Source organism: Aethalodelphis obliquidens, unplaced genomic scaffold, assembly GCF_003676395.1.
Source record: "Aethalodelphis obliquidens isolate GAN/ISIS:26980383/991018 unplaced genomic scaffold, ASM367639v1 scaffold90, whole genome shotgun sequence".
Classification (NCBI taxonomy): Eukaryota; Metazoa; Chordata; class Mammalia; order Artiodactyla; family Delphinidae; genus Aethalodelphis; species Aethalodelphis obliquidens.
Genome location: NW_020838034.1, coordinates 1,784,321 through 1,808,903, shown reverse-complemented (window position 1 = coordinate 1,808,903; position 24,583 = coordinate 1,784,321). Strand labels below are relative to the sequence as shown.

The 24,583-nt window shown below is 52.4% G+C and overlaps 2 protein-coding genes across 6 annotated transcripts; both read right to left on the bottom strand.

The window, feature by feature from the left end:
* Positions 1 to 1,588: 1,588 nt before the first annotated feature.
* RUSC1 (RUN and SH3 domain containing 1) lies at positions 1,589 to 11,163 on the bottom strand. 4 transcript variants are annotated; one of them, XM_027095166.1, is made up of 11 exons: positions 10,836 to 11,163; positions 8,686 to 10,137; positions 7,998 to 8,408; positions 6,892 to 6,990; positions 6,640 to 6,722; positions 6,347 to 6,521; positions 6,153 to 6,258; positions 5,914 to 5,960; positions 4,679 to 5,228; positions 3,829 to 3,957; positions 1,589 to 2,323 (listed from the first exon to the last, which is right to left on the bottom strand). In XM_027095166.1, exons 2-11 carry the CDS (start codon positions 10,049 to 10,051, stop codon positions 2,155 to 2,157), a joined length of 3,135 nt encoding a protein of 1,044 aa, XP_026950967.1. In that variant the 5' UTR covers positions 10,052 to 10,137; positions 10,836 to 11,163; the 3' UTR covers positions 1,589 to 2,154. The 4 variants fall into 4 exon arrangements, with proteins under 4 accessions (XP_026950967.1, XP_026950968.1, XP_026950969.1 ...); XM_027095167.1 differs by having other exon boundaries at positions 6,646 to 6,722; positions 10,836 to 11,159; XM_027095168.1 differs by lacking the exons at positions 7,998 to 8,408; positions 8,686 to 10,137; positions 10,836 to 11,163 and adding an exon at positions 7,707 to 7,956.
* A 23-nt stretch (positions 11,164 to 11,186) lies between these two features.
* FDPS (farnesyl diphosphate synthase) lies at positions 11,187 to 21,478 on the bottom strand. Of its 2 annotated transcripts, none has more exons than XM_027095172.1 (10): positions 21,377 to 21,478; positions 20,071 to 20,233; positions 18,076 to 18,216; positions 13,852 to 13,932; positions 13,582 to 13,704; positions 13,127 to 13,215; positions 12,961 to 13,033; positions 12,182 to 12,259; positions 11,945 to 12,079; positions 11,187 to 11,444 (listed from the first exon to the last, which is right to left on the bottom strand). In XM_027095172.1, exons 2-10 carry the CDS (start codon positions 20,209 to 20,211, stop codon positions 11,244 to 11,246), a joined length of 1,062 nt encoding a protein of 353 aa, XP_026950973.1. In that variant the 5' UTR covers positions 20,212 to 20,233; positions 21,377 to 21,478; the 3' UTR covers positions 11,187 to 11,243. The 2 variants fall into 2 exon arrangements, with proteins under 2 accessions (XP_026950973.1, XP_026950972.1); XM_027095171.1 differs by lacking the exon at positions 21,377 to 21,478 and adding an exon at positions 20,310 to 21,355.
* Positions 21,479 to 24,583: the final 3,105 nt, after the last annotated feature.

Sequence of the window (24,583 nt, the reverse complement as noted above, 5' to 3'; positions counted from 1 at the left end):
TCAAGACAGTTGACTGCAAGAGCTCAATCTCCACTCCTACAAGAACTTGGGGTTCGTCCCACTATCACACAACAGTCTATTCATGGCTGCAAAAACAATACATTAGTAGTTTTTTTAATCTTTAATTTTTTTAACCTTTAATATCCCTTTAATACCTACTTACAGCTGTTCTATTCTAGATAATATGTAATGATAATAGTACAAAACTAATTTCATATCAATGTTTGTCCTATCTCAAGATGTCCTGCAAGGAGGTCCCCTGTTCTGTTACCTGAGAACCATTAGGCTCCAACTGCCAATATCACCATATCTCACTGATGCTCTGACAGTATTGTTCTATGACTCCTCCCACTTTTGAGGATTACCCACTATAAAACCAGGCACATAGGGATAGGAGTCAGGAAAAGGAGAGGGCAGGTTGAATCACAGGAAATTAAAGCTCTATATCAGTAAAGGATTTCTAAAACTTTAGAATCATGCCCCCCCACAAAGATTACTCTGTAGATCTCACTTTAAGAAATATTGGTCCCAAAGTCATCTTTTATATCTACTCTTTTATAAATTAAAACTTTATAAAAACAGAACTTCTTTTTGCAGGAGTAATTTGCAATTGAAGACGCATCATAAACTTGAGTACTCCCGCTCTTAAGAATATAACTATGAATTCCCAGAGGCTCTCAGAATCCAGTTTGAAAAACATCACCCTAGAAAACACCTGAAACGCAAACTAAGGTCCAAAACTGAGAGGGCTGCCAAACACAAAAAGCAAAATTAAAGCAAGGAGCAGATGAATAACATAAATTGGCCAGGAATGGGGAGCATTAAATCTTAGAAAATGGCAAAAGTATGAGACATCTGATTCTAACCAACCCTGCCCCTGAGTATTTCCAAAGCTTCAGATCTAAGATTTTTATTTCCTCAAGTCCTTTCTCCTAACACCAGCCCATTGTGCTCTAAACCAAGTTCCCAAAGATGAAGGAAAACTTAAAATTTCTTTCCTCTGTTTCACCTCATAGTTCTCAGCTTCTCCCTAACTTTCCTGTTGCCTGGTTATAATTATAGCTTTCCATTCTTCTAACCTTTTAGTGATTCTCCTCCAGGCAATCATTTATAGTGATTTCCAGCCCCATCCTCCAAGCTCGAGAGCATTTAGCTATTCTCATTTCAAAGGCCTGAAACTCATTAACTCCTAACAAAGTAATAGATGTTAAGTTATTATGCTTCCTAAAATTATAGCACCACAGAATGGTGATATTAAATAGAAAAAAATGTGTCCCTTCTTAAAACCTTTTAATCCTTCCCATCACCTCAGATAGTCTGATAAGTACAATTTCATGGACTAAGTCTTCCCATCTCCCATATCTCCTCAGGCTCCTACCATATCAGTCTCACCAAGCAAAGATATCAAGTCTCAGGCTAGAGAGGCACTTCCTGCAAGTCAGGCACCAATTGGGGACTACTTCATCATTCCTAAGGGAACAGAAAGAACTAGACCTGGGCTAGGAAGGAAGCATCTCCCTTGGGCGCCCCATAATATGGCCTCCCTCCCCTCCCCCCTAGCCTATGTCCTGAAACCGACAGTGACAGACACGTTCAACTCCCACTCTTTATTGGGACAAAGGAAGAAGAAGGCAGACCGACACCACAGGCCCACCCGCCAGGGGTGTCCAGACTTCAGCACCTAGTACAGCATGAGTATATCATAAATACAGGCAACATGGGATGGGTGAAGTGGGTAAAGTTCCCATACACAGGAAGAAGCCTAGAGGCCCTTCTAGTCTTGGAAACTGAGGCATACACTGCACTGCCACAGTCTACTTACAGATGAAAAAGATAGAGGGGGGCGAGATTTGCATTTTGCAGATAGGGAGCTATTCCCTACTGCGGGTTGGAAAGAGGAAAGAGATTGCATGGAGGGAAATGCCTTTTTATACATCTGGAAGAAGAGCAGATTTCACCTTATAGATGGGATGGGAGGGAAGGAGGAAAGTTTATTTTACATGTTAGCAGAAATGGACGTGGGAGGAAAGTGTCATTTTGTAGACAGGGAAAGTACTTCGGGGATGATCAGTTTACATGGGGGAGAGCTCACAGGCCATTCCATTCCCAGGTGACAGGAGGGAGAGAGGTGCAGGAAAGGAAAAGGTCCTAGGCCTAGAGAACAAGAGAGGTGTACCCCACAGGCACCAGCCCCTCCACTCCATCCTTCCCACAGCGGAGCCAGTCCTCATCCACAGTCGCGATGACATGCAGCACTTCCCCATGCCGGAAGCTCAGCTGGTCAGGTCCTGCAGCATTGTGGTCACAGAGAGCTCGGACTGCCCTATAAGGAGCCAGAGGGAGATGCTGGGATGAAGTGAGGCAGGGGTGCCCAGCTGTCCCCAGCCTCACCTTCCCACTGTATGGTATGTCCCTGTTGGTTCAGCTCAGTAAACATCAGTTGGGCTCTGGAAGAGACATGGGGACCACATGTTGATTCTATTTGGGCCCCCAGCCCTCTCCTGAGCTCCAAACCCACTCTTTAGCTGCTTATTTGATGCAATTTGCACTTCTCTGGTGCTTCAAATTCAACATATGCAAACAAAATGACTCATCTTAACCCTCCAAACCAGTCCCCTTGTGTCCCCTATAGTGGTAAATGGCATCACCTTCCACCCAGTTGCTCCTGGCAAAAACCAGGCTGTCTCAGTCTTTATATCCAGTCGATCACCAAAACCTGTTTGATGTTTGTATCTCCCACCACTTTATCTATCTGTCTCTTCAACCCCACTGCCATTGTCCTCATTTAGGCCTCTCTACTCTTTCTCTGGACCATTGGTATATGATCTAACTGGTGTGCCTGAACCTTGACAACCCTGTCCAGCTCCATTCTCCAAACAGCAGTCAGAGCTGTTTAAGTCTAAAACTTAAAACTAGCAAGCCTGTTGTCACCAGACTTCAGACCCTTCAATGGCTCCCACTGCCTTGGAGTGATGTCCAGATTTCTTAGCTGGCCTACTGAAGCCATCAACCTCCCTAACACCACTGCCAGCATCCTCCACTCCAGCCACAACTAATCATGTACTCATAGTTCCTCACTTACCACACCTGGGCTTCTCCACCTTTGCATCCTGTTCCTTCAGATGCACACCCACACCATCACTAGGCCTTCTCTGAGTCCCCAGACCTGGGGAAGAAGCCCTGTCTCTATGGCTCCAAAGGACTCAGTCTTCCTTTCCTAGAGTCTTTCCCACACAGAATTGTAAATGCTCGTTTATTCACTGGTATCCCCACTGGAATACAAGCTCCTTGTGGGCAGGGACTCCAACAGGTTTTCCTTTGCATTCCCTCCCCCAGCATAATGCTAAGCACATAGTAAGTACCTGAAAAGTAATCGAATGGAAAATCAAGAAGCCTAATTCCATGGATTGAGAGAACCGAAGCCAGACCCTAAAGTCAACGCAGCCCCTCATACCAAATTAGAAGACCCCACTAAAGAGAAGAACAGTGCCCCAGTGGACACACGTGTGCATTCGTATACACATAACATAATAAAAGTTACCACTAACTGGGCACCTTCTGTGTGCCAAATGCTTTTATATTGAATAAAAGCACGTTTAGTCTTCATGACAACCATAACAAAAGTATAAATTATCCTCTTTTTACAGAGAAAGAAACTAAGGTTCAGAGAAATTAGTGTCACACCAATAATAAATAGCAAAGATGCAACGCAAACCAAGCACTGACTTTACAGCCCAAGGCCGTTTACACCGCCTCCCATCCACTCTGTGAAGACAGAAAAACACATAGGTATAACACGCACACCACTTTCTCCCCGACCCTCCTTACCTGTGGGTCTGCGCTGTGCTGGGTGCCGAGACCTCAAGTTCCTTAGGAGAAGAGGGAGTCTCGGGAGGTGCCCCCCGCTTCACCAGAGCCAACACGCTCACTGTCGGGGGCAGCCAGCTGGATGGTCTCCTGGAGGAAAGGATGCAGGGTCACAGAGGTCAACCCACCTCCATAAAAAGAACCCAAGTACCCAGGACTTTGGAGGGAGGAAGAGGCTGAGGGACGCAACTGTGGTTCAAAAGAGGTCAGGATTGGTCACTGCTGACGGCAGAGTGGCAGTTGTGGGACAGTTACCTTTAGGGTGACTAGGGAGGTGACAACGAACGTCTACAACACCAAAAACTACAAAGGGACCTATGGAACCAGCAGGCTTAGATCCAGAGGGTCACTAGAGAGTACCTGAAGCCATTAAAGAGCTACCAATGGTCAAAACCTAGAGCAGGAGTTGGCGAACTTTTTCTTTTTTTCTAAAGGGCCAGAAAGTATTCTTGGCTTTGAGGGCCAAGAGGCAAAATGGACAATATTACGCAGGTATTTACATAACTGTTAAAACTTAACGACTTAAGAATATAACCATTTTTACTTCAGGGCTGTAGAAAAGCCAGACTGTTAACCTCTGACCTAAAGGATCCCTACTGAGTTTCAAATTGGGGTGACTGAGGGAATTCCCTGGTCCAGTGGTTACGACTCAGCGCTTTCACTGCTGGGGCCCAGGTTCTCAATCCCTGGTCCAAGAACTAAGATCCCACAACCTGTGTGGCACGGCCAAAAAAAAAAAAAAACAAATTGGGGTGACTGAGGGCTCTGAGAGGAGATCAGAAGTCATGGAGAGGACCAGGAACCCCATTACCTGGACTTTGGGGCTCCACTCTCAGTTTCTGTGAGGCCCCCAGGCACTCCAAACAGTCTCCCCAGCCATACGCCTCTGCCTGGTGCAGCTTCCTCTGCGGGCAGGGACCTCTCCTGTGCGACCTCAGTTGCAGTCCTGTGATGCCTCGATCCCCATCGGGGAAGAGGGAAGCCCTCGGTGCCTCCAGAGGCGTAGACCCGGGAAGCCTGGGTCAGCTGCTCCCACCAGCTGCCTGGGGTAGGAGGGCTTGAGGGGGCCGAAGGGCCTGGAGGGGTCTCCCCAGAAGCCCCCCGGAGGCTCTGGGCCAGCCGACCCCCCCAGTGCAGCATGGCTTGCACAGTCTGCTGCAGGGCTGGAGGCGAGCCTGGGGGGTCAGGGGCCTGAGGCAGGCCCAGGGGCAGGTGGTGGTGGTGCTCAAAAAGCAGGTCCAGGTGGAAGGTGAGCACCGACAACGGCTGCAGCAGGAGCAGCAGCTCCGTGGACAAGGAGGGGCAGCCGCCCTGGGCCAGGGAGAAGAAGCCGGTGGGCAGGTACAGAAGGGACAGCAGGCCTGGGAAAGAGCAGGCTAACATCAGCCCCTGCTCTGGGCCTAGTCCAGAGCATCAGCCCACCAATCGGCGAACATCCTCCCAGGCCTCTTACTATGCTGGGCACTGGGGCAGAGAGAGGGGGACACGGAGGGGTGCAGAGCTGCCACATCCCCGCCTGTGTGGAACCACGGCCTAGAGAGGGAGACACACGTAGAACGTGTGGTGACAAATCTATAACGAAAAGGAGGACTTGAGGGCCATGGGAGCAAAATGGGCGAGCGGGGTGCGGAATGGGGGCGAGTTAGCCTAGTTTGAGGTTGGGGGTAGAGCCTCGCTGAAGAAGGACCCAAAGGATGAATGAAAGTTAATGAGGAGGCAGGAGGGGCAGGAAGCCCTATTCTAGGTGGAGGGATAGTAAAAATAGGGCCCTGGGGCAGGAAGAACAGGAAAGGAAGACTGTCACAGGACCAGGGAAAGCCCCAGACCTGAAGGCAGCGAGCAGAAGAAGGCAGAGGCCAGATAACCAAGACTTTGGAGGTTACGGTGAGGATTTGGGTCGTTCCTCCTATGGACAATAAGACTCCTTGAAAGAGTTTTAAGCAAGAGAGTAGTAAGATCTGGCACCAGGGGGAACCAACAGAAGAGATCCCTTCCCCCACCGGCCCCAGCCTAGCACCCCCATCCTCTCCCATCTGAGCCTCTGACCTGCATCTTCCTGGAGACTGGAAAACCACAGCTCCAACTGCTTAGTGCTGGGGGAGAGAGGAGGGAACAGAAGTTCAAGGAGGTGGAGGACTCCAGCCCCCTGTGGGTGGAGGATGGGAGATGAGACTGGAAGAGGGAAGGCCTTCTCTGGGGACATGGGGCACCCACCATGTGTCCCACCCATGACACTCCTGCCATCTCCAGGCCATGGGAAGGATGCCAGAAAGAAGGCCACTCACTTGAGGAGGCCCAGGATGAAGGCATGGAAGCGGCTACGGCTGCTTCTTAGCAGGGCCAGACGGCTGACCTGGCCATACAGGGTTCCGAGGGAACGGGCGCTGGAGCCTGAGGACACAGGGCGCAGTCAGCCAGGCCCAGTCCCTGCCCCAGTCCCTGCCCCCGCCCGCCCAGCCCCACACTCCTCCCCCTTCACCTGGCTTCACAGACGCCTCCACCACGCTCCAGGGGCTGCTCCGGCGCTGCCCAGTGATGAGGTCTTTCCGGAAAGGCTTCAGCCCGTCGGCCACCAGGGCATGGAGGGCCGGACAAAGGGTGGTCAGCACGAGGTGCCCCACATCTGGGCTCAGACGGCTATCCCCCAACTGGGCCTGGAGGCAGTGCAATGGGCATGGGTCCAGAGATACCTCCAGCCTTCTCCCCGCCGATTGCTCCTGCACCTCAGAGCTACATTCACCTCCTCAACCCCAACGCCCTTCCCACAGGCACCTTCACCTTCTGCACTAAGTTCCGGGCGGCCCCAAAGTGCGAGATGATTTTATCCACTGAAGCGCTGACAGCTATCAGGAGACCTGGATGGGGGCCAGGGAAGGGAAGAAGCGTCAAAGCCCCCTGTCTCTCCCTAGGCAAACCCCAAGGGACTTGGAGAGCCCGGTTTACACAATTTGACCCTGAGAGAGGAGGGCCTAAGCGAGGGGAAGTTGATTCCCAAACCAAGGGTCGGAAGTCAGGGTGTCCTACCTTTTTTCTGCTCCTGCAGCTGGCCAGTCCCACTCTGGGCTTCTGCCATCCACAGTCGCTGGTCCCCGGGGACGCCGGTAAACGACCAGGAACTACGGACTGGGGTAAGGGAAGAAGAACGCAGTGACACCGGGGGTTACCCCAAGGACTCCAGGCTTCCACACGGGTCATCTCCCGCGGGTCTGCAGCATCCCTGCCCTTGAAGTCTTGGGAAAGGGAGCACAGGGCTGGGTGGAGCATACGGCAGCTCGACCCGGGCTCCCAGAGTGAAATCCTGCACATATCTCAGCACTGCCATCCTGCTCCCCACTTCCCGGTTCCTATTTCCCTTCCTCACGGCCCAGCTCCTCGATCCCGGAAGTCCCGACGTGGGGCAGCCGCGCTCACCTCCCGCCTGCCAGGCAGAGGCCTGTAAGGCGGGAGATGACAGGGCGAGGGAAGGGAGGGGCAGCCTTGTGCCCGCCGCCTGGGGCCCTTGTCAGGTCTGCAGGGACCCAAGGAGCACGTGGGGAGCCTGGACCAATGGAAAGACAGACAGACGGGAAAGGGAGGAGAGACAGGGGGAGAGGAGACCCAAGGATTGGGAGGCTGGAAGGCGCCGGAAAGGGGAAACCGGGGTCCTGCGCCAGCATCTCGGAGGAGGGTGCCCGCTGCAGCCCACGTGGGGCTGGCCCCATGGAGAAGGAGTGACCAGAACCCCCTCAGCCAATGAGCTCAGCGAACTTCACCCTCTACCCTTCCCGAGCAAGGTGGGGATCAGGCTCGAACTGCACTGGCCAGAGAATTCCACAGAGGGTGTGACCCAAGGTCCTTACCAATGGACTTGCTGGGACTCCCTTAAACGCATGAAAGCCTGCTAAGCCCCTATCCACTATGCCCGGGCCTCGAGGGAGAGTGGCCGGGCCACGAAGCGGAAAAAGCAGCAACCTTTGCCCAGTACAGGGAGCCAGCAGGGCCAGACTCCCCAGTACCAATGAACTTAGAATCCGCCCAGGTTGAAGGGCAGGACCCAGAATAGGTCTGGGCGAGGATGGGTGGGGCTTTGGAGTGGGCGGGGCAGCCCCGCCTGAGGCGTGGCCCGCGGGGCTGGCCCGGGTCCTTCTTACGTAGCCTGGGAGGAGGCGGTGGGCTCCTGGTCCAGCGAGGGGCCTTCGGCGGACGAGGTGGCCGTGGCAGCGGGGGGGCGGGTACCTGGCGGAGTGGGGAAGCCGCGGCGGGGAAGGTGCTACTTCTGGGAAAGAGCGGGGACAGCAGCAGTGCCAGCTCAGGGCTGGCCAGGCAAGGCAGGTCCCCCCTGGCCGGAGGCGAATTGGCCCCCACCGGGGACAGGCGGACAGGCAGTAGCTGCTCCTCTGGGGGACTCGGCGCCCCCAGTAGCCGCAGCCCAGCGCCGGGCCAGCCGGCCAGAGGCGCCAGGAGCAGAGACCCAGCTGCGGCCGCGCCCCCACCCTCCAACAGGGGGCGCCCGTCAGCCGAGAACCGGAAAACCAGAGGCCGAGGGAGCGGGAGGGGACTGGCTGCAGGCAGGATTGGCGGGGCAGGTGCGGAGGGGAAGGAGGCCAGCGGGATGGGCAGCCAGGCAAGGAGGGGCGGGAGAAAGAGGGAGCAAAGAGTTAGTCCCGTAACCCAAGGACCCACCCAGTTTCCCTTTCCCGGAGCGCTCCGTGGTAGAAGGGGACGGGAAGGATGGGTGACACAGAATGGAGGGGAGACAGGGGGTCGGGTTGGAAGCTTTGGAGGTGTGGGCGAGGCCAAAGCCCAGCCCTCCTCTCGCTACCTCCTGTGGCCTCTTACCCTCAACGCCGGCCTGCGGGCCTGGTTCCTCCGGCTCCTTTGCGGCTGGGGCCTCCTCACCAGCAGCTGGGCTCCCCGCCCTGCCCTCTTCGGGCTGCCCCTCTGCTATGGGCTGCAGCCCAGGTCGGTTCTTCTTCCTCCGTGGAGGGACGGGTGGAGGTGGGGGCCGGGGCGGGACCAAGGACCAGCCAGCTGGGGGGTCTCGGGGCGGGACTGGCGGGGGCGGGGCCCGGCTTCGGGACCTGAGTTCCTTGAAGGTGGTGACTTCCCGGGGAGGCGCCGGGGAGCCACCGAGCGACCCCGTGGGGGGCAGCTCGGTGTCTGGCGAGAAGACGATGAGCCAGTCACTGCGGTCTTTCTTGGCCTGCGGCACGAGGGGCAGCCCTGGGCCCCGCTTGCGCTTCTGGGCCAGCTCGTGGAAGGACGTGATTGTCCGGTGGGGCACCGGCTCCTTGCTGACGTCACTTCTCCATTCCCCATCAGTTTTCCCTGCATCTGTTTTGGAGCCCGTATCAGTTATTCCTGTATTGGTCTTCCAACCGGAGTCGAATTTTCCAGGTTCAGTTTTCCAGCTAGAGTTAATATTCCCATTGACTTTCCAATCAGAGTTATTGTTCTCAGTGATTTTCCAGCCAGCTTCAGTTTTCTCCTTGTCAATTTTCCAAATGGGGTTGATTTTCCAACTGGGTTCGGTTTTCCCAGCATCGATTTTCCCATCATCAGCCTCTAGGAGGTCAGAGGTAGGGAGGTCCTGCTCCTCAGCCTCATCCTCTTCCTCTAGTCCTGGGGAAGGCAGGTCCTGGCAGGTGGTCAGGGCATTGCAGTTGGAGTCCAGGCCAGAGCCAGGTGGAGAGGAAGCTTCAGAGCAGGAATCAGGAGAGCAACAAAAGCTGTCTGGGGAGCAGGCGCCTGGACCTGCAGAAGCCAGTGGGGAGCCTTGCTCCAGAGGAATGATGCTGGGCTGAGGGTGGACATCCTCATTGCCAGGGAGGTCCCTGGAGTAGACCGAGATGGGGGACTCATCAGGGCTAAGATCTGAGCAGGAGCTGAGAGAGGAGGAGCAACCCGGGTCTGAGGGAGAGGCAGCCCCCTCTTCGTCCTGTGCTGGGTCCTGCCGGTTTTCTAGGCCTGGCCCATGCTCCTGGCAACATCGGCAGGGAACGGCTGGGCTGTTGGAATTGGCGTCCACCAAGGTCCCGCTGCAGGGGCCCCGGCTCTCCTTGCCCCCAGTGTCACCTGGGGGAGGGGATGTGCTCAAGGGCCCCTCCCGAAGCTCCGGACGGCGGGACAAGTGCAGGCCCAGAGAGACATGCTGGAGGTGGATGTGGTTGAGGTTGCAGAGTAAAGCCCTCTGAGGGGACAGCATGGTGCCAGCGGCGACGGGATGGCCTCTAGAGAATGAGGAGGAGCAGGCCTCTCACATCCACCTACCTGGCAACCGCAGATGCAGCCCTAGAAGACAGGGATGGTGAAACCCAGCCAGTGAGGGAGCGGGCCGCGGGAAGGACACGGAGGTGACTGACGGCTGGGGCAGGCCTGGAAAGGCGCCTTGGACAATATTTAAATGAGATGCAAATAGACATCGACTGGCCATTAGTTTCCGCTGCAGTGTTTGCAGGTGGAGTCGAATGTAACCCCCCAGGAATGGGGCGGGGAGGGTCAGAGAATGCGGCTGCGCTCTCGATCTCCTTGGAGGTGCAGGGGCTTGGAAAAGAATGGGGCCCAGAATGGACTCCGGGTCCTCTCTGCTGCAATCTGGCTCTGCTCCCCAGCCTGCCCCTCACTCCCAGGGGAAGGGGTCAAGGGACGCCCCGCCCAGATGCTCTGAAATTGGGTGGTGGGGAGGCTCGTCTGGCTGGTTGATGCAGGAAAGGGGCGGGCGTGGGGGAAAGGACGGAGCAGCCGTCATCATGTCAACTCCGCCTGGCAGTTGGGCCAGCCGGCACAGACCCCGAGCTCCGGCCTCCAGCCACGGTGCACGTTCACCCTGCTCCGAAAACCAGCGCGTCTATCCATTCTCTCCCCATTTGTCTCTATCATCCAGCTACCAGCCCACCCCTTCTCTATTCATTTTTTACCGCTAACCTCTCTTGCCCCACCCCGCGTGCCCCAACCCGTCCATCCACACCCACAGGACGAGCCATCCTCACCAGGGTCCTCCTGCAACCGCTCCAGCGTCTGCTCCTTCGCAGCTCGGGTCCCCGCCCGGCCTGCACAGACTGGAGGGGAGGGGAGCTGGGACAACCGGCGCCAGCGCTGCGCAGCCGCGCCCCTTCACGCATGGGCGTGGCGTGGCTCAGACCCAGCCCCCAGCGCTTGACGTCTCGCCTGTGTCACCCACCCAGGCCCGGCTCAATGGCTTTTGATGCAGCCTAAGCTTTCAGTCCCAAGAGGGTCCTGAAGCCAAGGCCCGAGGTCCTCGCTTCCATGCAACTGCCCCCCACCCTGCCCATTCTAGACAGAGCTGCGCCCCTGGCTGGCACAAGCAGGAACAGAAGAACCACAGGTTAGACAACGATTTATTGAGAGCCTCCCCCTCCACCTTCACAGTCTCTAAGTCACTTTTTCCGCTTGTAGATCTTGTTTGCTAGCCCCAAGAAGATGGCTGGGGGCAGGGGCGCAGCATACTGCTCAATGAGACCCATAATGTGGCTGTAACTGTGTTCCTCGTACTGCGTGAACACAGCCCGAAGATTCATCTCCTCGTATAGCGCCTTTACCCGGGCCACCTTCTCGGCCTCCTTCTGCCCATAGTTCTCCTGAAGGATTGGAGGCAGGAAAATGGGCTTATTAATCTCCCCCCAGCACCTCCAGGTCCCCTCTCCTTCCCCCATCCAGATATTCCAGAACATCTCCAATGCCATTCACTCCATCCCTGCCTCCAGTTTCAAGTGTCTCTTAGTATCTAAGATCTTGAACCTCCCCCTCCCCCTCCCCATCCCAAATGCTCAGATAGTGGCTCAGGCCTCAGTTTCCTCTAGTCCAGGGTTTCCCAACCCTTGGCACATTTGAAATTTTGGGCTGGATAATACTTTGTGTGGAAAGCTACTGTATGCATTGTAAGATGTTGGGCAGCATCTCTGGCCTCTACCTACTAGAGATACCTGTGGCACATGCACACACACCAAGTTATGACAAAAAAAAATGTCTCCTGACACTGCCAAACGTCCTCTGGGGGGTCAAAATCACCCTCACTGAAGAACCACTGCTCTATCCCCTTTTTCAGCAGCTCAGGGATCCACAGCCCTCTCTCAGGCACCTGCAGGATCTGGCGCTGTTCCGGAGAGGCCCGTTGCAGACACTGAACCACCAGCCAGCTGCACTTGTTGTCCTGGATGTCAGTGCCGATCTTGCCCGTCACACTGGGATCCCCAAACAGATCAAGGTAATCATCCTGGGTGGGGGCAGGTGCAGAAAAGGAGGAATGAAGAGGCTCCAAGGCAGGGAAAGAGGAAAGTTGGAGCCTTTTCTCTGCCAGTGCCTCATGCCTTCCTACCTGAATCTGAAAGAACTCTCCCATCTCCAGCAGGATCTTCTTGGCATTGGCATGCTCCTTCTCCCCATCAATGCCCGCCTACAGTGAAAAGGGGATTAACAAGCCATACACCAGAGATGCCTTCATCTTCCTGTGGCCGCTTCATTCCACGAGGTCTTGCCCCAGTGCAGCCCCCAAATCTTCTGTCCTCTCCTTTCAGACATCCCTGGCTTCCCTGATCTAGGAAATCCTGACTGATGGCCCAGCCCCCATCCCACTTATTTTAGCTGGGTCTTCCTGTGAGTCATGGCAGAGGTGAGTCCATTCTGGAGGCCCTCAGACTATCTCTTCTCTCATAAGGCTCAGTCCCTGAGTCACTGATCCTTCTTCCTAATCTTTTCGCCATTTCCAAATTCTTTCAGGATAAAAAGGAAACTTGGAGAAGGTCAGCACAGACAGTTAATCCCACTGACCACCTCCAAATCCAGTCTCCTCCCTCTCAGCCTGAATTATATCCTCCCCACTCCTATCCGTACTCAGATGGAGGATTTATTGTTCCCCCTTGATGGGCCATCCACATTCATATTAACCACTCAGTTAATTTTCACAATAGTTCCATGGGTGGGGATTTTTATCCTCATCTTACAGCTGAGGAAACAGACTCAGAGAGATTAAGTAACTTGCTCAGGATCACACAGCCATTCAGTGGGGGCACCAGACTGTCCAAAGTTGTCTGCCCTGTGGCCTCCTATCCAATGGCCCACGTGGGCAAGGCAGCGAGGGTGGGGAGGCTCACTCACCATATACATAGCAGCAGCTACAGGAAGGTAAAAGGAGTAGAAAGCTGTCTTGTACTTGACAATAGATTTGTACCTGAGCACGGGGAGAAGATAAACTCCTCAGAAGGATAACGCCCCCGCCCCAGCCCTCCCTCACTGTCCAGATATGGTTCCCATTGTCCCTCACCTCTTTTCAGTGAATCTGCCAAGATCTACATTGCCCTGGGGGGCCGTGATGAGGTCCAGGGTCTGTCCGATCTCAGTCTGATAAGAACTCTAAGGAAGAGGAAAATGGCCCATGACCTGGGCTTTCTCCAGGGCTGGAGAACCCTGAAATCTTGGGCCCTACATCCCATACCAGTTGACACCTGGGCAGTCAGAAAGACAGCAGGAGGGAGAGAGGGGCCCAAGACTCAAGGCCAATCCAGTCACACACACCGTCCCTTACCACTCCTCAGTCACAGAGACACAGAAGCCCCTCTCGCCACCACCACCCTCCCCAATTCCCTTCCTCAATTACTTCCCCATCCAGGCAAACCGAGGTATCTCCTGTGTCCCGAAACAAGCTAGACGAGAATGTCCTACAGAGGCCAAGGCTACTGTGGGCAGCCTCTGGGCACTGAGCCCTGGTCTGCAGCACACCTGCAGGAAGAGCTCAATCAGGTTCATATAATAGGGCTGCTCCCGGCAGTAGAACTTCAGCAGGCGGTAGACACATGCTTCCAGAAGGAAAGCGTCATTGATTGCATCCAAACCTATGCCTGGCTGTCAAAGACACAGAAAAACAAGCAATCAGTCTTTGGCCTAGACTCATACCAAGAACCTGTAACTCTGAACACCTCCACAGGCTCCACGTGACCATCTCCCCGTGGCCTGTTCCCATGCCCACCGCTACCTTCCCGCCCACTTTACCTTCTGATACCAGCAGATCTGGCCCCGTCGGGTGAGGGATGAATCCATGATGTCGTCTGACACCACGAAGAAGGCTTGGAGCTAGAACGAAAAGTGGAATAAGAGCCCCAGGGCTCCTTATTACTGTTCCTTCTGCCAGCAACAGAGCTGCTGCTTTTGAGAATCACTGAGCTGGTAAGGAAGGTCAGGATGAGGAGGCCGAGGACTTTTTTTTTTATTTTTTTTTTGCCACACTATGTGGCATGTGGTATCTTAGTTTGCCAACCAGGGACTGAACCCGTGCCCCTGCACTGGGAGCGCGGAGTCTTAACCACTGAACCACCAGGGAAGTCCACCAAGGACTTTTCGTCTGTGCTGTGGGACTTTGGAAAGTTACATGACTTCTCTGGCTCAGGCTTCCCACCTATAAAAAGGGACAAAAACTCCCTTGTTTTCAAAGTAAGAGACACAACAGATCTCTGACATCTCCAGACAAGCAGCCCTAGACAATCCCTGGTTATCAGGGAGATGATGAAACATCTTCATATACTGGACTCTCTTGCGAAAAACTTCAGTGAATGCTTCAAGTAAGATTTCTTCATGCAATTTGACTTTACATGACTTGTGGAACAAAAAAGGCTGTTCCTGTGTCCTCCCCGGGCACTCTGCTTACCTACTCCAGTGACCAGGAACAAAACCCCACCTCAGGGAGCTCGTTAGGGAGCGCAGGTCTAATAGGATGGAACTCAAGTCTGACTTCCGGTAACTTTCACCCATGGGTCTTAAACATCATCAAAGGGCTTCCTCTTCTGAGTGCCAGCCTACTTGAAGGTACCCAAACGTGCTGGTTCCCCACAGGACTGTGAACTCCTTGGAGGCAGGGCAATGTGTTTGTCCCCCTGGCACTCCCAGAGCCCAGCACAGCATGGTCCCAGAGTGGGTGTGTCATAAATGTTTGTCTAAGAAATAAATGAGAGAATGAAGCACTGTAACGTCCCCCAGGATACTTCTTGCAGTCAGGCTACACATTCCGGCTCCTTCAAACAGCTTCTGAAGACATGGTTTTTGTTTTTTCTGGGTTTTTTGTGGCTGCACCACACGGCTTGAGGGATCTTAGTTCCCTGACCAGGGACTGAACCTGGGCCCTCAGCAGTGAAAGCGCCGAGTCCTAACCACTGAACCACCAGGAATTCCCCGAAGATATAGTTTTGAAATCTTCACCCCACCCTGATCCCTGTATGTGCTCTAGTGGATCTGCATCGCTCAGAGGAAGTGCCCAACACCACCCACCAGCTCACGTGTGGGCAGAGAAAGGGTTATGGCAATCGCTGCTCTTGTTTCAGGCGAGGTCCCTGTGCACCTTGACCTCTGACTTCGCCCTGGGGTGGGACCTGGGTTTTCCACACCGGGGGCACACGTTTTATTTATGATGTGTTTATTTGGAGTGACATTGTTCCCCTGAAGCCACAGGTCCACTGCCTCCCCTGAGTGATTACAAGGGCCATCTGGTTTCAACCAGCACCACTCAACCAAGATTGTCTCCAAAGGGCGTTCATTCTGTGGCCTCCCTCAATCTTCTCTGCCCCCCAACTGCACTTTCTATTTGTTAGGAGAACTTTAAATCTATAGGGATGGTACCACAGTACTGGGTTGCGTTTTTTTAGTCATCTTCCCAGGTATGTACTATAGTGGGAAGTAACGGGAAATATACCACATTACCTATGTAGCATCCTTACCAAAATGTTTACCCTGATTATTTCCTCATGATATTAATCAGACTGGATTGTGAGATACTCTACCAAATAACTGGCCTGGACTTTAAAAAGTCAACTGTGATAGAGGAAGTATTCTAAAGACTGGAGAAAAACTACCAAATGCGATACATTACTCCTGCTTGGATCCTGGATGTTTAAAAAAAAAAAAAACCTATAGTGGACAATTGGGGGGGATTTACAAGTATTTAAATATGGAATATACATTAGATAATATTTTAGTACCAATGTTAAATATCTTGGATGTTGCTATGATCTGGATGTGCCCCCCACCAAAATTCGTATGTTGAAACCCTAACCTTCAAAGATGATGGTATTAGAAGGTGGACCCTTTGGGAGGTGCTTAGGTTATGAGAATGGAAGCCTCGTGAAAGGGATTAGTGCCGTTATGAAAGAGACCCTACAGAGCTCCCTTGCCCCTTCCACCTGAGGACATAGCAAGGAGATGCTGGCTATGAACCAGGAAGAAAGCCCTCAGCCGACCATGCTGGTGCCTTGATCTTGGACCTCCCAGCCTTCAGAGCTGTGAGATATAAACTTCTGTTGTTTATAAGTTACCCAGCCTGTGGTATTTTGTTGTAGCAGCCCAGACAAAGATGTGATAACAGTATTGTGGTTACATAGGCAAATGTCCTCATTTTTAGGAAGTAAATGCTGAAATAGAAAAATAAGAGATTGAAGGAGATGAGGCAGAAGTGAAAGGAAGATAGAAGCAGAAATTATAACAAAAATCATCCAAAACAATAGTGGACAGCTCAAATGGAATCTTGGGGAAGTGACAGAAGTACAGCTGCGTTTAAGAAAACACGGGGCAGGGTGGGGGGGACTTCCCTGGTGGCGCAGTGGTTAAGAATCCGCCTGCCAATGCAGGGCACGCAGGTTCGAGCCCTGGTCCAGGAAGATCCCACATGCTGCGGAGGAACTAAGCCCGTGCGCCACAACTACTGAGCCTGTGCTCTAGAGCCTGTGAGCCACAACTACGTGAGCCCATGAGCCCACGTGCCACAACTACTGAAGCCCGTGCGCCTAGAGCCCGTGCTCTGCAACAAGAGAAGCCACCGCAATGAGAAGCCCCCGCACCACAACGAAGAGCAGCCCCCGCTCGCTGCAACTAGAGAAAGCCCGCGCGCAGCAAAGAAGACCCAAAGCGGCCAAAAATTAATTCATTAATTAATTTTTTAAAAAAAGAAAACATGGGAGTTTCCTGGTCATCCAGTGGTTAGGACTCAGGGCTTTCACTGCCAGGGCCCAGGGGTCAATCCGTGGTCAGGAACTAAGATCACGCAAGCCGCATGGCACGGCCAAAAGAAAAAAACACCCCCAGATGCACCCAGTGCAGCTGAGGTTAACAGCAACCGATTCTACCAGGTGAGCTGTTGGCCCTTCGTACTCTCGCCTCCCTCCGCCCCACAGCTCTGCCCCTCTCCTCCTGCCCTTCCCTCCTTGCCCGCCCTCTGTGTTTATGGGCTCCTCGGCTCCTCCAGATCCCTAGAAGGGCACCAGGGGCCCTTCACCAGGGGCCCCGTCCACAGTGAGGCCATCGTCCTTCTACCTCCTTGGAGGCAAATCCCTATTCTCCAGCCCCATCTCTCTTACAGGCTCCAGATTGGAATTTCCAACACCTGCAGGACAGACAGCTCCACTTGACCTGCTCATACAGAGAATGCGGTGTGGCCGACTCAGCTCGTCACGTCCTCCCTCGGGCCAGCTGCTCCTCTCCGCAGGCCAGAATCACCCGTCATTCGCCAAGCCCTGAGCGTCTTCCCTCCTGGGCTCACTGGCCCCCTCCTCAGGGCCTGGCACCGCCGCCCCCAGAACCTGGTCCCCCTGTCGCTAATGAAGACTTTAGGCCAGGCCAGCAAACCATACACCTTCAAGGGCCAAGTGAGCTTGGAGACAGGAAGATGTGGGGATTGGAGCAAGATAAAGACAGACCCACACATGTCCTGTCTTGGGAAAGTGGCCTCAATTCAACTTCAGCCAACTGTTGCTACATGGGACTCTGGACCCAGATCTAGCAATTTTCCAAGTAATGCTAGAAATCTGGTGTTTTATGTGAAATCTCTTCTTTGTTAGATTTAGGGAACTTAATTTTAAAATATTTTCGAAAACTACCAATGGGCTTCCAGTTTTCAATCTTTGCCACAGAATAACGTTCTAGAAGAACTACCTTACTTCTGCGGCTGTCCTCTGCTCAGAGGAAAGAGTTGACAACTTTGTGGCCAGTTCCGAGGCCCTGGCCCACAGCAGGTCTACAGGTGAAATGTGTACCCACTGGCAAAAGAGTTTCCCCACATTTGTTAACCCTTGGAGTAATTCACTAAGTCTGGCTGCAGCACACTAGAGGCACAGAAACAAAAACAACCAAGAAACCAAGTCTCAGGCCCATCCCTCCTTGCCCCACCCCATCCTACCCAGGGTACCCCCACTCTAGTAAACCTCGTCTTCTCCTGCCCCTCCCCCTCCCTCTTACCAGTTCCACACACCAGCCCACGGTCAGGGCCCGCCGGAGACTTTCAGCATCCTGCTTCCTGGGCTCCACCAGCTCCCGGAATGCTACCAGCACTGTCAAACCCCGATGGTACTTGCCTCCGATGGCATTGTACTCCAGGACCTAGGGGCAAGGGCAGAGCGACAAGGCATCAGGGTCTACAGAGCAGCTATTCTGAGAGTTCTCCTTGCCCTTTCCCACTTCCAACCATGAGACCTAACCTTATCCTCCTCAACCCCAACCCCTCCTTCAGGCAGCCTCTGGAATTGCTATTCTCTTGGCTTCTTCCCAAATCCTGGAGCACAGCTAGAAGTTCTCCAGTCCCCAGGCTCTCTCTGCATTGCCTTCTTCAGTACACTTAAAGGCTCCATACGGGAGATTAAAATCTGCTCCCAAACCCCCAGGACAGGGCTTGAACTGGGCGAAAACTCTGTACGTGCTACTGATAGGGACAGAGTAAAAGGACAACGTAGGTGATTAAATAGTTAATCCCACTAGGGGACTGTAAGTAAAGAAAAAAAGTATGGGAGACCCCTGTAAGTTAATGATCACTGAAGAAAGCAGGTTCGCTTAACCACAAAACCAAGCAGGCCTGCTTAGCAACAAAACCATGCAACAGAGCATAAGATATGCCCCAAAACAATAAAATAATGGTGGCATGAGACCCACATCCTGCCCAGTGAGTTCAGTAAGTTAATGACCCCTAGAACATGCTCTCTGCACACACAAAAAACAATTTATGGAAAGGCGACATTTCAGTGTGAAAGACGCTCATTGTACTAAGACCTGAAATAATTGTTCCATAGCGACACGCCAGTCCTGGCTTAAACACGTAGGGACAAGAAAACTCCCCTGCCCAACCCGGAGGAGGAGGTGATGATGAAAGCATGACATCTACTCAAGAATGAGGAGGAAGGTGGTTTTGTCCTCCTCCCCACTTTTCCTTTGATTATAAAACTGTAGCCCACAGAGTTCTTGGGGTGTGGCACCCTCTCACCCACTGGCTGGTAAGCCTCACAAGCGTTCTATTCTAATAAATCACTTCTTTTCTATCACTTTGCCTCTTGCTGAATTCTTTCTGTGCTGAGACATAAAGAACTGGAGCTCCTCAGAGCCCCCAGAAACACCACCTAGTGGCTTCACTATGGGAATGGCTGGCGTGCTCACGTCTCTCCTTCACCCCGTCCCCAATTCTCCTAACTTCCCCTTCACAGCCCATTCCTCCTTTCTCAGCCACCTCCTCCAACCCACAGTTCAACCTATCTGCAAATGAAAAGCCTCTTTCACTTTATTAAAGGCAAGCCCCCTACCCACAGAGTTGGCCAGAGGACAACTTGGAGGGGACCGAGGTTGGGGAACCCACCCCCCACTCCTCCAATGGCATCCCCTCCTGCTGGGGCTTCTCATTGTGCCTTCTGCTGCCCTGCTGTCAACCAGATCTAATTCACTGGGAAGACTTCCCTTTTAATCTCCATCCCAGTGTAGACAGACATCCTTTTCCTTAGTTCCCCTCAGACAAATGAGACAGCATTTACAAAAAGAATTACTAGATACTCCAAAAGAAAAAAAGAATTAGGCAACTTAAGTATCCCACCAATAGCTCCTGTTCTAGAGCAGGGGTTTCTGATGATACACTAGCTTCACTCAGGCCCACTTCAGACTGCTTCCTCCCAGGTCCCTGACAAGGTAGCACCTTAATGATTTCTGGACACCTAATTCCCTTTCTCAACAAAACTAAAGACTTACCAGGTTCAAGGCCCTCCACCCCCATACAAAGCAGTCTGGCTGGCTCAGCAGAACCACAAGGCAGGATTGATCGGCTGACTAAATATATCTGCCCAGGCCCCAGCCCCTCCAGAGTGGCCCCAGAGTCACTCAGATAAAAGCCTGCTCCCATACCTGTCAAAAGCCAGAGCTGGATCCCACACATGCACAGAGAGTGCAAAGGTTCACTCTCTCAAGTCGTAAACCCCTCACCTCCTTGAGTCGGGTAATAGCATCTCCTGTCTCTGGGTGTCCAATGTCCTCCTCAGTCAGCACCTTGACAATCTGGGAGAAGTGCTGGATGAAATCCTGCCTTTCTTGGGCATAAACATCCAATTTCTGGTCTCCATTCATTCTGAGGGAGGAGTAAAATGCTCTGACAAGAGGGAGGACAAGTCAGAAACCTAATCAGCTGCTCCCCTCCCCAAGGCCCCTCACCCCGCCAAACTCACCGAGGCTCCTCTGTCCATGCTTGGCACCAGCAGCGGGCACTGTGCCAGGCCCCCAGGACTGGGCACCCATGCACCAGGGAGGGCTGCCGTAGGGAACCCAGCCACCTCTCCCGGGGCACCCAGCAGGGGGCTGGCAGCAAGAAGAACCCCACAGATCTCAGCCAGCGGGACAGGGGCAGCATGGGGGGTGGCCTAGGGAGGGGGCATCAAGCACTCCCTGCAGGAGCAAGCACCAAAGGCAGATGCACGTTGTCAGCTCCCCGGGTCACCCTCCAAACTTTCACCTCCATACCCAGAATGCCCCACTCTCTTCTGGGCTGAGCTTGAGGGCGTTTACAGAAAGAAACGCAGGGAACAAAAAGTATGGCTGCGTGACCAAGACTCAACTGATCACACTTAAAATAAGACGGCTAGAACTTAATGCCACCTAACTTTATCCGGTTGAGAAACCGTCAACGCCTCTTCCAGGGAGCCTCTGGAATTGCTACACTCTTGACTTCTTCCCCCAAGTTCTGGAGCACATGATAAAAGAGTCCAGAGTAAAGCACCTCAGGACTGGGGGCTGGGAGGACCCTTAAATCACCCTATTTTATGGAGGTCAAACTGAGGCTCTAGGAGATAGGAAAATACCTGGGGAGTGTCAGCGCCACATCTAGAACACAGGTCTCCCCTGGTAGGCGGGGAGAGGGGAGCGCAGGCTCTGAGATGCCTCAAGAAGAGAAGTGAAGGCGGAACCCCTGGGTGCTATGGACATGTAGCCTGGGGCTCTGGGACTGGGCGTCCTGAGCCTCACAGAACTGGGACTGCGCAGACAGCCTCGGAGCAACACTGGGTGGGTGGGGAGGGTTCGCAGCAGAAGAGCAAAGCAGGGTGCAGTTATCCTGTGGGGTTTCAGGAAAGCACATGGCAGAGTTCAGGAGTTTCTGCACATCCACCGTGTCAGTCGGTCCACCAACCCCCAAAACGGGGGAACTCTAACACAACAGACTGGACCTCCTGTGCCTTAAAGTATCGCTACAGAGGTAAGGCCGAGTTTCTAACCCCTGCCAGCCCTCGGCCTCTCTCACCTGTTCCTGGACGCCAGTTGCTGCTCCAGATTGTTGGCTGGGTACTCCTAAAAGCCGGACTGCTCGGCGCTCAGCTCCTTGGGACTAGTAGTTCTCGATCTCCTTTCACTCTAGGTAGAAATGCCTCATTAGACTACAGTTCCCGACATGCCATAGGAGGGACAAGGACCACGCGATCTAGTGCTGGCTGGCTGGGCGGAGACGAGCCACACTGATTGGCTGCTTCCCCTCGTATGAGCATGAGGCCCTGTAACCAACAGCCAATGGAAGGGCTGCGCTCAGGGCCGGAAGCTAGGAGGAGCTGGAGTGGGCGGAGGGTGGGGTGAGGATGGATGCAGCCGAGGTGAAAGCGTAACAGTTTGGGAATTCCCTGCACCCCAGCTCCGAGCTGTCACCTTTACTACGCACTTAAATTTTCATTATCTTCCTGTGCAGTTGAGTGGCACATTACTAAAAACCCAGCCGGACCAGCTTGGTCACTTAACAGGTTGTCTAACTGAGGCAAATCATTTAACTTATCTGAGCCTCAGTTGACTTCCTTGAGACTATCTCCCCTCACGTGTTACATGAGGATAACACTGTGATATAAAGTATATAAAGTGCTTTAAGTGCTCAAGAAAGATAAGACTCAGCAGAAACTAGAAACTTTACGCTTACACACACACACACACACACACACACACACACACACACACACACACAAAACACTGCTTACCCACCCATCATGGGTAAATATAAAAGCTAAAACTATGAAAGGCTTAGAAGAAAACATAAGGGTAAGCCTTCATACCTTGGATTTGGCAATAGATTCTTAGATGTGACACCAAAGCATAAGCAACAACAACAAATAAATTGGACTTCATCAAAATTAAGATCTTTTGTATATCAAAGAACACTATCATAGGAGTGAAAAAAAACCCTACAGAATGGGAGAAAATATTTGCAACTCATACATCTGATAAGAGTTTAATATCCAGCATATATAAAGAACTCCACAACAAAAATACAAACAACCCAATTAGAAAATGGACAAAGGACTTGAGTAGACACTTCTCCAAAAAAAATACACAAATGGCCAATAAGCACATGAAAAGATTCTCAATACCATTAGTCATTAGGGAAATGCAAATCAAAACCATAATGAGATACCACTTTACACTTAGTAATATGGCTATCGTAAAAACAAAAAAATAAAAAACCTGAAAATAACAAACACTGATGAGGATACAGAGAAGTTGGAATCCCCATACATTGCTAGTGAGAATGTAAAATGGTGCAGTCGCTGGGGAAAGCAATTTGACGGTTCCTCAAAATGTTAAACATAGAATTATTATATGACCCAGCAATTCCCCTCCTAGATATATACCCAAGAGAAAACAGAGAGGCAAACAAACTTGTACAGCAATGTTCATTGCAGCATTATTCACAACAGCCAAAAGGTGGAAACAATCCAAGTGTCCATCAACAGATGAATGGATAAACAACATGTGGTATATACATAAAATGAAATATGATTCAGCCTTAAAAAGGAAGGAAATTCTGACACATGATACCACATGGATGAATCTTAAAGGCACTGTGTTAAGTGAAATACACCAGATACAAATGAAAAAATACTCTATGATTCCACTTACATGAGGTACCTAGAGCAGAGACAGAGAGTAGAATAGTGGTTGTCAGGAACTGGGGAGAGGGAAGGATAGGAAACTATTGTTTAACGGGTATAGCGTTTCATTCTGAGAAGATTTTAAAAGTTCTAGAAATGGGTAGTGGTGATGGTTGCACAACAGTGTGAATACACTTAACGCCACTTAGCTGTACACTAAAAAAATGGTTTAAATAGTCTTTTTTTTTTTTTTTTTTTTTTTTTTTTGCGGTACGCGGGCCTCTCAGTGTTGTGGCCTCTCCCGTTGCGAAGCACAGGCTCCGGACGCGCAGGCTCAGCGGCCATGGCTCACGGGCCCAGCCACTCCACGGCATGTGGGATCTTCCCGGACTGGGGCACGAACCCGTGTCCCCTGCATCAGCAGGCGGACTCTCAACCACTGCGCCACCGGGAAGCCCTAAAATGGTCATTTTTATGTTAAGTATATTTTACGACAATAAAAAAATTATTACACCTACCTAGAGTAGAACTAGAGAGAGGTCCAGGAAAACATCATTACATGGTAAATTACAACCCGGGTGAGGAGGGTGTGACATTGTTAATATTTGGCAAGGCTGGGTTGCTAGGATGGTCCGCCTCCACCTTTGGACAGGAGTTCATAAGGCAAAAATAGGAACCTCAAAGGAAATTAGAGATCAGGTCAATAGAACCTTGGGTGCTAGGAAACTCCTCAAGGAAAGACACAAGCCTGAAAAAAATGAAAGTCTCACTCCAGTTTCCCCATCCTATACCACGATGCCCCCCACCCCCAAATCATCCCACCCTTCCCCTCTCAGCCCCACGCAGCTGGCCAGGCACACCCATATGATTGTTGCAACTCCACCGTGAAATAAGGCCATTAAGGGAAAATTCCCCAGAGCTGTACTTTGTAGCAGGTGGAGCTCCTAGAAGGGACCCGCCCCCCCCGCCCCACCCCCAGAGAGGATGGATAGAAAGTGGAGACCAATGCCAAGGGGGAGGGGGTTGGGAAGAAGAGTGGGGGTTAGCAGATGTAAACAATTATATATAGAATGCATAAACAACAAGGTCTTAAATATAGCACAGAGAACTAAATTCAGTATCCTATGATGAACCATAATGGAAAAGAATATTTTCAAAAGAATGTGGACTGGGGCTTCCCTGGTGGCACAGTGGTTGAGAATCTGCCTGCTAATGCAGGGGACACGGGTTCGAGCCCTGGTGTGGGAAGATCCCACATGCCGTGGAGCAACTGGGCCCGTGAGTCACAACTACTGAGCCTGCACGTCTGGAGCCTGTGCTCCGCAGCAAGAGAGGCCGCAATAGTGAGAGGCCCGCGCACCGCGATGAAGAGTGGCCCCCGCTTGCTGCAACTAGAGAAAGCTCTCGCACAGAAACGAAGACCCAACACAGCCAAAAAATAAATAAATAAACAAATGTGGGGTTTAAAAAAAAAGAATGTGGACCTCCCTGGTGGCGCAGTAGTTGAGAGTCCGCCTGCCGATGCAGGGGATGCGGGTTCGTGCCCTGGTCTGGGAGGATCCCACATGCCGCAGAGCGGCTGGGCCCGTGAGCCATGGCCC